This window comes from Achroia grisella, unplaced genomic scaffold (genome assembly GCF_030625045.1).
Source record: "Achroia grisella isolate CSIRO2021 unplaced genomic scaffold, CSIRO_AGI_Agris_v1 utg660, whole genome shotgun sequence".
NCBI lineage: Eukaryota > Metazoa > Arthropoda > Insecta > Lepidoptera > Pyralidae > Achroia > Achroia grisella.
Genome location: NW_026712984.1, coordinates 5,957,337 through 5,970,056, shown reverse-complemented (window position 1 = coordinate 5,970,056; position 12,720 = coordinate 5,957,337). Strand labels below are relative to the sequence as shown.

The following is a 12,720-nucleotide window of genomic DNA, read 5'->3' as shown; positions in this document are numbered from 1 at the left end:
TATGACAAATGAGATTAAACCTAAATAATTGAAATATTTTTACCTCATTTCATTTCTAATTAATGTATCAATGTAGACTCGATATGGATAGATAAAGATATAAGATAAAGGTAGTTAAAGACCAGGGATGAACAGTACGAGAATCTTCCAACAGATTTTTGGCCTTTAGGTACAGTTTTATCCTCGTACGTGGTATGTACGAGGTTTTGACCTAAGGAAATCGGTCAAAATATGCTGATGTTCGATGTTAGAAGGACAAATTGAGGAAATTTATGCTTCTTCGTATTAGGCTTAATGAATTTTTTTGGAGTAAATATGGAAACAATGAAACACCCGCATGCGCTAACGGTATACACTAGGGTATCTGGAAAATGATAGGATAAGTTTGAAATCAGGTCAGTAAGCCAACGTAGCAAATATCTGGGGACATGGAGACCGTATAGAGATTCCCATTAGTAGGAATCCTATCCCTTACCCCTCTAGATGTTAAAGCAAATAAACACATTCCGAACAAACCACCCTTTATATTTCAACTGAATCAGTTAACAGAAAACTGTCATTAACCGCACCGCGATAACATAAAAGTGTACTTATTAAAAAGGGGAAAGTTATTATGCGAAACAAAAAGTAAGTTTGGGGCAAATAAGGATGGAACTTTGTTAATAAAGTCGACCGCAAACAGGAAAAGCCGCGTGGAAACGTAATACTTTACTGGAGTGAATAAGTGTAAGTTATATTTTAGGCTCTCGCTGATATATTAAAAAAGATTTCATATTTACACTAAGTACACAAACATAAGTCTGAACGTAACTCAGCGCCTAGTACTAATTTAATTTGACTACAAATGACATTGTAATTATATTGTGGAATGAAGTACCCGCCGTGGTTTTTTCACGAAACTACAGCATGGCGTTTTTCAAGAAGGATATATTAAGTTTTCTTAAGGGTCGGCAACGCGCACGTGATACTCCTGGTGTTTCAAACGTTCATAGGCCACGGTAACGATTTACCATCAGATAGACCGTCTACTTGTTAGCCACCTACGTAATATAAAAAAAATGTAATAACGTCATAATATCGTCATCCAAGTAGGTACTTAATATTTAAAATCTATCATCAGTTATTAATTTGCTTGGAGCCGAGAAGAACTGACAATAAACTTGGTGCCAGTAAAAGAAAGGTTACCTATTCAAATAAGTTACGTGATTACCATATTTGCAAGATTATAGACAGAAGTAAGATAGTAAGAAGCGTGTTTTGTATGAATTTAAACAAAGACCCATTTTGCATAAAGTTATCTGCATAGCTGGCTTTAGTTTTGACTCTAATTTCTACTACATACCTATGATTATCATATACCCACACTGTGCCTATATTCCTATGTTATTATTAAAAAAATATAATATTATTAAAAAAAAATTACCAATGCGGACTTTTACAGGGCCTTATGAATAAATATATCCGGCCTCACCTATTTCTGCCTTCAAGCAGAATATTTTGTAAACTATATGAAGTGAACATAGCGTTGTATTATTAATTAAACCTAGATTTTTTATTATTAGGCTCTAATATACTAAATTTCTTATTCAACTTTTTGACAGATATAATATAAATAAAATCTTCTATTATTAAATGGCTTCTCAACATTGTATTCCAGTTCAAAAGTGATATAAGGAGACAGACTACAAATAATTAAATAGTAGCTACTTTGAATTTGCAATTTCTACCGCTTTCTATCGGACCTTCAACTTATTTCAAAACATTAAAAATACAGGAAATACTGACAATGACAGTATATTTTGGCAATCCGTTGACTATTTTAAAACGATACGACAGACTCAGGAAACGACACCTTTCGGCTTTATTTTTAGCATGGCACCTCAAAGCGCAAACGTTTGAATTATTAAACAGTTTCTGCTCATAACTCAGTCAGCGCATCAAAGTTTCACACGGATTCAATGAAGGCTGCGCTTTGAAAACTACGCCCCAAGTCGGTGGCAATTTATATGTACCAATAAATAAGGTTACCATAGCAACAGTATTAGAAGTAGGACATGTGAGAGTTCCCGCCTAAAAACTTAAACTACTCTGTGTAATATCGGCTTTTTTAAATTAAGGAGTACCGAGTTACGTCCGGACATTTGTTTATGGAAATTTATTTTTTAAATAAAGAAGGCAACTCTATTAAGTATCCAGGCCAGATTACAAATATATCATTTTTATTTTTAAAGATGACAAAATTTGTTGAACAGTTACTTTATACCGATTACAATTACATTTTAAAACGAGACTGTCCGTAATTATGTTACACGATTATTTTGCCAATTTTAAATCAGTCCTTTCTTTTCGTTCTATTCCTTTTTTGATCCTATCGATTACGTCGCCTAAGTGTTTTAATACATTTTTATTATTGTTTAAGTCATTTTTTCATATAATTCTGACCCTCATCACTAAATCTATTTTAGATCACTCTCACTTCATGTCAGCTTCAGGTGCGAAAACTAAAAAAGCCGGAAAAATATTTCTTTTTTTGACTTTTCTTTTCATCATCAAGCACTATTTACAAGACAATGTTGAAATTTCTAATATTATAAGAATTATATATTCTCTGGACTGAAGATCGTGACCAACCCAACAGTGGACTGCAGTAGGCTGTGAATAGAATAGAAAATCCTTTATTCAAATAAACTCAATTTTAGCACTTTTGAACAGTCATAACAATTTTTTTAATCTAATAACGATGATAATAAATTTACTAGTTCTAATTATTAATTCAATAACATGTAAGTGTATATAGTTTAAATAGCTGTTCCCGTGACTTCGTTCGCGTGGAAATTAACTTTATTTTAAAAGTTACTCCTTATTACATCAGCTACCTGCCAATAAAAGTCAGGTCAAAATCGGTCCAGTTATTTCAGAGATTAACCGGAACAAACAGACAGACAGTCAGACAGACAAAAATGGTAAAAAAAATATTTTGGTGTATGTACCGTATTTATATTCATATGCATCTACTAAAAATCGGCTATTTCAATATTACAAACAGACACTCCAATTTTATTTATATATATATATATATAGTGTTTATGTCTTTTCTTTGGTGTATGTTACAAATAAAGTATATTCTATATATATATATAAAAATTACGTGTCACGTTGTTTCTCCGCGATAGACTCCTAAACTATTGAACAGATTGCAAATTTGATTTGCACATTGTGTGTAATTTGATCCAACTTGAAAGATAGGATAGCTTACATCTCAATTTATAGTCGCAATATTATTTTATTCAAGAACCTTAGCCACAGCAACGCGAGGCCGGGTCTGTTAGTCCAGCTATTAATTCTACATAACTAAGTACTGCGTAATTCAGTCATTGTATCTCATGACTTCATTCTACACCTGTATGGTCCACTAATTATGATGACGCCATAGGCTTTGAAGCTAGCTACAGGAAGAGAAACCCCAAGTAGCGCCCGTGTCTTGTGACTCGGGTATAGGTTTAAAAGTCCTTTTTTGGAATGCATTAACACTCACCTTCACTATTTGCAGCTTCCCCCCCGAGCCAACTAAATCCGGGATTAACCCGTCGCTGTAGCTGTTATACACCAAAAGAGAATTATTCAACTACCGACCTCCGTATTTACAAACCGATGTCAGTGTATGTAGTAAGGAGAGAAGCGGAGGCAACGGTTATCTTATGACAAACAACTTAGTAAGGTCAATAAATACTAGATGGCGCTATTTACAATATTTGTAATAATCTTTACTTTTTTTAACATTTCCTAAAACAAACTACTTCTTTTAATATTTTAAAAATTATCGGATTTTTTCTACAATTATGATGTGAACCCTAACACACCCAATAAATGGTCTTAAATCCAATACATTTAATATTAACGCATTAATTTAATATGTTGTAACAGACGCGTGACCCCCTTCAACTCATTTGGAAGGCCTAATGAGCCCCAAAGGATTACATATCTACCTCAAAATATGAAAATTACAAACTCATATGTAACTGGACTGAAACGAGTATATTTTTTTAATTACGTTCATTACCGAAGTAACATTTAAGGGGTGTCTCATTTTAATAAAGACACAGATATGTGTTAGAGTTCACATCAATATACACATAGAAAAAATCCGATATTTTATACATATATTAGAAGAAGAAGGCAGTTTGTGTTTAGTACTAATGAAGTATCCAATGTAAAGATTATTACAAATATTATAAATAGCGCCATCTAGTATTTATAGTCCGACCTACTACACTGACTTCGGTCTATAAATACGGAGGTCGGTAGTTGAATAATCCTCTTTCGTTGGGTGATCCGCGGCATTCAGTCGACGAGCGCAGAGCGTGCCGGTTGTTTTTAGATACTAAAGTGAATTGTATTAGAAATGGGTTTATCCCAGTCTTAGTTGGGCCTGGGGGGAAGTTGCAAGTAGTGAAGGTGAGTGTTAATGCATTCTAAAGAGGCCTTTTAAATCTACACCCGTGTCACAAGTTACGGGCGATACTTGGGGTTGCCCTTGCGGTAGCCGGCTTCAAAGCCTAAGTCATCCACATTAATTAGTGCTTCTTACATATGGATTTGTACCTCCAGTCTTAAGAGCAGTAGGATTTCATACCTATCTCCATTCATACACATAGTGTAAGGGGCAGGAAGGAGATTGTTAGTATGTGGACTCTTGACCCATTTTTTTTATACCACATAGGTGACAAACAAGCATACGGCCCATCTGATAGTAAACGGTTACCGTAGCCTATAGACGCTTGAAACAACAGGGGTGTCACATTGTGCCCCATTGCAAGCAATGTACCATGTCAAGATAACCTCCACGCGGTTCCCACTGGAAACCATGGTGATAAATTCCAGGTGAATTTATAACGAAGGGCTAACTGACCTGATCTCATGCTCATATTAACATCCTCCACTGATACTGCTTAAACCTTAGCGCAGGCGGGTGCACCATTACATTATCATATAAAAAAAAACATAATGTAAGGCACACTATATTTACGAATGGAGAGTGTGGTATGAAATTAATTTTAATAAAGTTGTATAGAGACATTTTTATGGAACGATACGATATTGAAACCTTTAAAAATAGAGCTTATTTCTTTTTAAATATATTAATTAAATGAATCCCTAGCTCACGCACTAATTGATCATCAAAATAATAAACAGGAACCTTCGTCATCAAGAAAATTTGAACAGATTTGACGGCCTCGGTCTGACACGCCGCTTTATTTCCGATGATCATGGGTTCGATTTCTCGCATGGTACAAACATTCATATTATGAGTATGATTGTTTATATCGGTGTGGGTGTTTTCTATGTATATTATGTATGTACTTCCAAAAAAATATCTAAGTATTATTTTGGATATCGGTTGATCGTTGTCGATTTATATCGGTTGTCTAGTACCCATAACACTAGCTCTACTTACCGTGGGACTAGACGTTGTCCAAAAAAACAATGTTAAAAAAACATTCATGGCCGACTAGATTCGATGTATCAACAAAATTTATAAAATATATATGGCGTTTTTTAATAACTTTAACTTATTTTATATATGATATTTTAAAAATTGTTCTTAATACTAGTATATCTCTGATTATCTATGTTATTGATTATATTACATTCACTTTTAAATTATTAAAGAAAATGCCACACGAATTAAAGAAATTTATGTCTCTAAAAAGATACTTACTACCTCAGGTATGGAATAGTCAAATCAGCTAATAAACTAGTTGTATCGCCTACATTTTCAATGTCGATTACAGAGATAGACTGTAAACCTTTTTTCGGACAACTCTAATCCTGTCGGCCGCAGCTGGCCTTTACAGCTTTACCGGACGATATGCAGATGACACTTCAAACCCGCGAAGGACTTATGGAGCGACTGAAGGCCGTCTAACGGTTACGACCTTAGTCACTACTAGGTATTCGACCCTCGGCTCAGGCTGTCGTAATTTCGATCCCCGTTTGAATTGGACGGGGGATCGATCGGAGAGGCCAACTCCCGCCTGCCAAATAAACAAGATCATACTTTAACTAAATAAAACGAGTTTTGTTTTCGAACAATTCTAATACACGCGCAGCTGGCCTTTCAGCTTTATCGAACGATAGGGGGCGAGTGCAGATGTCACTCTAAACCAAAGGAAGGACTTATGGAGCGGCTAAAGGCCAACTCTCGTCTTCGAAGTAAACAAAATCATACTTTCATTTACCAAAACGAGTTTTGTCTTCGAACCATCCGTCATACTCGTGAACGGGTGCTGCTTGTAGGGACTGGTCTGCTCTAATCACTATGACTGATTTCCTCTTATTAATTGTTTAACCAGTTGGTTATGTATTTAATATTTTTTCTTTTTGAGTATTTAATTGAATTAGTGCTAATTGGTGGTTTGTATTCACACACTTAAACTTAAAAATGTAAAGTAATAATAAAATTATTTAAAAGAGCAACACGCAAGTTTCTTTTTCGTTCTTCTTGTGATGAGACAGCTTTCCGAACGAGCGGTAGATTAAAAAAAATGTAATGACTATTCAAAAGTGCTTCAATGTAAGTTTATTTGAATAAATGATTTTCTATTCTATTCTATTCTATTCTATTCTGAACATTTCTAATGCTTTGGCCACAGCTGGCCTTTAGAGCTTTATCGAACGATAGGGGGCGAATGCAGATGGCACTCCAAACCCGCGGAAGGACTGACGGGTACGACTTTAGGCTAAGACGCACCGCTAGGAGTTTGCATTTCGGCTCAAACCGTAATAGATCCCCGTTTGAATTGGACGGGGAATAGATCAGAGGGAGTCAATACATAATTATATAGGTGTATATAATTTCTTTTGTAGAGTTTTGATGAGAAAACAATGAGCACAATATCACGTTTAGAAGGAAACCATAATGTTATTGGACTTATGTATTTTTGCAACAGTAAGTAGAGTTTTGAGGTGTAGTATATGTGTAAGACTAGTAATAGAGTATTACTTCATATGCTAATAGTAGCGAAGTTAAACAAAACCATACAAATTTGTTACTCTTTCATGTAAAAACTATTGAATAGATTTAATGAGACCTTACAATAATAGCTTAAAAAAATATAATATGATGACTAAAATATATTATTAAAAGGGGGGACCCCTTTTAATAATATATTTTAGGCAAAGTTCCGAAGATACTGGCAGCGTTCCCTCTTTGAATAGCTAGACTAATTCTTTGTCCAAGGTAGCTGCCAGCTCTTCGGTCTTCTGTGATTCAAAACTTCGAGTCTTCTGTGAGACGTCTTCTTTTCGTTATTTCTTTGAAAAGTCTTATAGCGCTAATTTTAATTTTAGGTTCTTAGTTGTACAATTAGGTTATGTAAATACTAGTAATGAATATAATAGCTTATACATCAGAATAATACATAGAGTATAAATTTGAAGTAGGTAAATCCGCGGGCAGTTCGTTATATTGTTTACTAGCTATACCAGCGACTTCGTCCGCGTGGAATTTATTTTTCTAAAATAAAAGTAGCCTAAGTTGCTACTTATTACATCAGCTACCGGCCAAAAAAAGTCCAGTCAAAATCCGTCCAGCCATTTCAGAGATTGACAAAAATTGTAAAAAATGTTAATTTGGTGTATGTACCGTATGTATGTATATTCATATGCATAAAACGGTTATTTCAATAATACAAACAGACATTCCAATTTTATTTATATATATAGATGTATGGGTTAAGCCTGTTTCTTCTGAAGAGTCTTTTTCATATATTACAGACTTTGTTGAATTATCCACTGTACCTGGATCCATGGCACGTACGTTGATAAAAAGATTGCCGCATCTAAACACTGCTACTAAACAGGCTTTCGCTGAAATTGTAAGTTTATCCTATAAATCTTGACATTTAAATGACACTGTGAAATTGTGAAGAAAGTTGTACACTCCATGCTCTAGCGTTAAACATAAATTCAAATATTTAAACAAGGTCGTCCATTGATCGAAATTCGATCATAATAAATTTAAATTATAAGTTTGAAGATTATAAGGTTTTTTGTCTTCTATGTATGTGTGAAATTGTAAAGAAGGTTGTACATTCAATGCTCTAACATTAAACGTAGCTCGTTCAACGATCGAAATTCGATCATAATAAATTTAAATTATAAGTTTGAACATTTTAAGGTCTTTTTGTCTTCTATGCATGTGATAAATTGTTAAGAAGGTTATATATTCAATGCTCCAGCATCAACCGTAACTTCAAATATTTTGACCAAGTAATGGTTGTCCATTGATCGAAATTCGACCATAACTTAAATTACGGGTTTGAATATTAATATAATATACGAATATAATATACGTTCTATTGTCAAAGAATTCTATGCACAGAACTCCTTCTATGCGTATGTACAATACATGGCAGTGTGAGTAATGTTTTTTATTTATTTTTTTAATCAAAAAGATGATAAATATTCCTTATGACGAATTCACGAGTGATAGCTAGTATATGTGTGTATGACATAACTTTTTAATGATCAATTCCTCTACAATTGTCTGTTGATTCCGTTGTAATGTGACGATGACAGTTCATGTATTAAATATATTTAATTAAAAAAAACATATATATTATTTATAGTGTATAATAGATACGTACTTATAAAGTTAATTTCGAACAAATAATATGATAGTTAAATATTTTATGCTAGCTTACGTAAAAAAACAAACTGATTAAATGCCGTTTAACTAAAGTTAGTAATTCGTTTTATGTTAATTGCGTAAGATTTTACAACCAACTACCAGAGTCTGTTCAAAATATGCCTGAAAAAAAATTATCTGTAAAAATGCTTATTATAAAATTGAAGATTGTAAATGGTAATAATGTTTTTGTAGAAAAACTTAAAATTAATAGCGCTGGCAATATTATCTGATTGCACTAAGAATGTGTAGCTTTTTCTATGTTGATTATCGCATGCGTCTTATTTGTTGTTGTGTAAATATTTAAAAAAAAATATTCAAGATCGCAACACACAAGTTTCTTGCTCATTCTTCTTGTGATGAGTCTGCATTCCGAATGAGTGATAAAATAACAAAAATGACTATTCAAAGGTTCTATTGAGTTTATTTGAATAAAGTTTATTTCTATTTCATGGCCAACAGGATGTATTGGACGAAATGATTACATATAGAATTATGACACCATCATTTGAGATCTCAGTGGCTGCGGACAAAAAGTTCGCCGCTTGCGTCGTGCATAAGTTTAAGCGAAAGTCTAGAAAATAACCAAAATTTCCAGACAATTGTTTGTTTTTCTGACCTAACTGTATATTGTAAGTGTTTTTGTCTACATAATTACAAACACAGTTGTTGGTTTGATTGAAATTTGAGAGCCTCGGTGCCTGATGGTCTAGCGGTTAAGCACATCGCTTTACCTCCGATGGTAGCAGGTTTCTCTGAGTCTGAGTGTTTTCTATATATGTAGATATATTATGTATGTATTTACAAAAAAATGTATATCTAAGTATTTATATCAATTGTCTAGTATCCATAACACAAGCTCCGCTTACCGTGGGACAAGATAACGCTGTATTAATTGTCCAGGTTTATCTCTACATAAATAAAATTGGAGTGTCTGTTTGTAATATTGAAATAACCATTTTTTACTGCGTGCATATGAATATAAATACGGTACATACACCAAAATAACATTTTTTATAATTTCTGTCGGATTATTAAATTTGTGTAAATACATACATATAGAAAGATAGAGTTCACAGTACTTTTTGCCCTTCAAAAGTAATTTCTAAACTCAATTAGAGTTAAATTCTTAACTTATACATAATTGGTTTTGTTAAATCAATTTCAGGCGAGTGTTTTGTTTACTGGATATCAAAGGAAAACTTCTAACAATTATGAAGATTATTAATAACTTATTGAAAGACCATCACGACGAGTGGCTGGCACGAACTGTAAGTTACACGAATATTTTCGGACTACACTAATGCTGTTGGCCTCATCTGGCCTTTACAGCTTCACCGGACGATAGAGGGCGGGTGCAGATGTCACTCCAAACCCGCGGATGGACTTATGGAGCGGCTGAAGGCCAACTCCCGCCTGACGGATACGACTTTAGTCACTACTAGAGATTCGACCCTCGGCTCAGGCTGTCGTAATTTGTCGTAAAACGACTTTAGTCTGAAAGCACCGCTAGGGATTCGAACCTGAAGTGAATAACAAAAAGGTATGTTGCTGATTGTACGAAATATTTTTTACAGACCGCTAATATCAATGGAATCAATCCAATTGTGGATAGAATAATAGAGGACGAGTCTGTAGAAGGTGTTATTATGACTAACAGAGATGGTACATACACATTTATATATATATACTGCTACAAAGTCGCGAGTACGACTCTGTCCGCGGAAACTAACTTTATTTTTCTAAAATACAAGTAGCCTAAGTTATTTTTTATTACATTCAGCTACCTGCCAATAAAAATCCCGTCAAAATCAGTCGTGCCATTTCAGATATTAGTTATTGTTATGTTACAGCTATCTGCCAATAAAAATCCCGTCAAAATCAGTCATGCCATTTCAGATATTAGTTATTGTTATGTTACAGCTATCTGCCAATAGAAGTCCCGTCAAAATCGGTCATGCCATTTCAGATATTAGTTATTGTTAAGTTACAGCTATCTGCCAATAGAAGTCCCGACAAAATCGGTCATGCCATTTCAGATATTAGTTATTGTTATGTTACAGCTATCTGCCAATAGAAGTCCCGTCAAATCGGTCATGCCATTTAGTTATAAAATTATTTTGGTGTATGTATCTTATTTATACAAACAGACACTCCAATATTATTTATATGTATAGATTAGCTGTGCTCGTGATTTCAGCCGCGTGAAATTTATAGCCTATATGTTATTCTGATGTAGAAGCTATATTTCTGTAAAGTCTCATCAAAACCCGTTAGTAGTTTTTGCGTGAAAGAGTAACAAACATCCATACTGACAAACTTTCGCGTTTATAATATTAATAAGTTTACCATCTCTCTCCTGCCAATTGGGATATGTAGTTATGTGTTTTGTTCAATTACAGGAGCACCTATACTGACGAACATCAGTTTAACTAGAGCAACTAACTTTGGATTAGCATTGAAACGATTAGGAACAATGATACAAAGTTATATACAGGAATTGGTAATATAAAATGATATTTATGACAAATAATAATAAAGTTGAATGTTAATAATTTTTTTTATAGGAATAACAATAATTTTATTGCTGCCAATCAAATTACATATAAGAAATACTTTTAAATGATACTTCATTAAAGACGGCAAAACGATCCGGTTTCGGACCTTTTCTACAAATTTTGAAAATGGTACAAAATAATAATAATTTTTAATATATTAAATACAATTCTCATCTTATACATATTAGCGTTGCCAAGCCTAACTCCTATAAGTATAAGGACAAACTATTTATATTCAACATAAATATATGTATAACCGTTTTTTTTTTAACAAACATACTTTATTGGATAAGTTCCTAAATTTAGTGATCGCACTTGCAAGTATTTATGCACCGATTGTAGTTGGACCATACGATGTGACACATTCATTGCCTCAACGACACGATTTATATTATTTATAAGTATACCCTACATAAGTCTTAGTTTTTCGTTCAACTCTTAAAAATTCAATATTTAAAATCATCAATAATTAAGAGGTACGCATATTTAAAAAACCCAGGACGCTGCCACATATCCTGGGAAAACAGGACGTTTGGCAACTGTTTTATGACTTATACAGGCAGTCCTGGTACTTACGGCATGTTTTTTTTATTGATGACAATGAAATGATGCACCCACTTACGCTAACGTTTTACGCGAGTGAGGAAAGAGGATGATAATGGAATGGTGCACCCGCCTGCGCTAACGGTTTACTCTGGCGGGGTACCAGTGGATGATGATCAGATGAACATGAGATCAGGTCAGTTAGCCCATCGTGACATATTTAACAGAAATTTATCACGATGGTTTCCAGGGGGAACCGCGTGGAAGTCAACCTGACATGGTACATTGCTAGTAGGTAAGTCAGGGGTTAGGATCCACACGGACTCAAAATTTAACATTAAAAATCTCTCAAAATTGACCTCGCATCAAGTGAATTCTCCTGTGTCGGAAATCAAAACAATTGACATATGCTTAAGGAATAGTTAAAAGATTGTTGGACGTAACTTGAAACGACGTAAGTCGAGTACTGAATGTAAAATTAAAAAGTTATGCCTCCCAGTAGCCCTGAGCCTCCTGGTATCTTCAAAGGCTTCACGTAGCGATCTTCCCGTTCGTTCGTAGTGTGGCCACTGCTACATATTCCATTATCACATGATATTATGGAATTACCTACCTACATACGTTATTGATTGATTTTTTTATCCATTCACAGGATCCATTTGACGAGGTCCTGGCCGTACGAATAAATACGAAACAAATTGAAATGCTCGTGGCACCACATACGGAATTTAACATAATAGTCGTCCAACACGCTAGGCATAAAATAAAACACATGAAAAATAAAATTAATAAATAAGTAACTTAACTATTCGTAAATTTTATTGTAATTGAAGTCATCAAGTATTAAAAAACTGATTATACTTCGGACTGTTATTTCGAGATAGGGAAGTAGAAACCATAGATAATAGTTTTAGGTTTTCAAATTATTTT

The 12,720-nt window shown here is 33.9% G+C and overlaps 1 protein-coding gene across 1 annotated transcript; it reads left to right on the top strand.

Moving 5' to 3' along the window:
* Positions 1-5,519: 5,519 nt before the first annotated feature.
* Positions 5,520-12,657, top strand: LOC131849814 (uncharacterized). The gene is made up of 6 exons (XM_059199936.1): positions 5,520-5,727; positions 6,868-6,949; positions 7,777-7,877; positions 10,267-10,354; positions 11,092-11,192; positions 12,443-12,657. The coding sequence occupies exons 1-6, from the start codon at positions 5,674-5,676 to the stop codon at positions 12,584-12,586; spliced, it is 570 nt and encodes a 189-aa protein (XP_059055919.1). The 5' UTR covers positions 5,520-5,673; the 3' UTR covers positions 12,587-12,657.
* The last annotated feature ends 63 nt before the right edge of the window (positions 12,658-12,720 follow it).

What these genes read in the sequence shown, in the direction of transcription:
- LOC131849814 (XM_059199936.1), top strand. Translation starts at nt 5,674, where the DNA reads ATGCCACACGAATTAAAGAAATTTATGTCTCTAAAAAGATACTTACTA. An exon ending in ACTTATGTATTTTTGCAACA is followed by an intron (nt 6,950 to 7,776) that starts GTAAGTAGAGTT and finishes CATATATTACAG; the next exon opens with ACTTTGTTGAATTATCCACT. An exon ending in AACAGGCTTTCGCTGAAATT is followed by an intron (nt 7,878 to 10,266) that starts GTAAGTTTATCC and finishes TATTTTTTACAG; the next exon opens with ACCGCTAATATCAATGGAAT.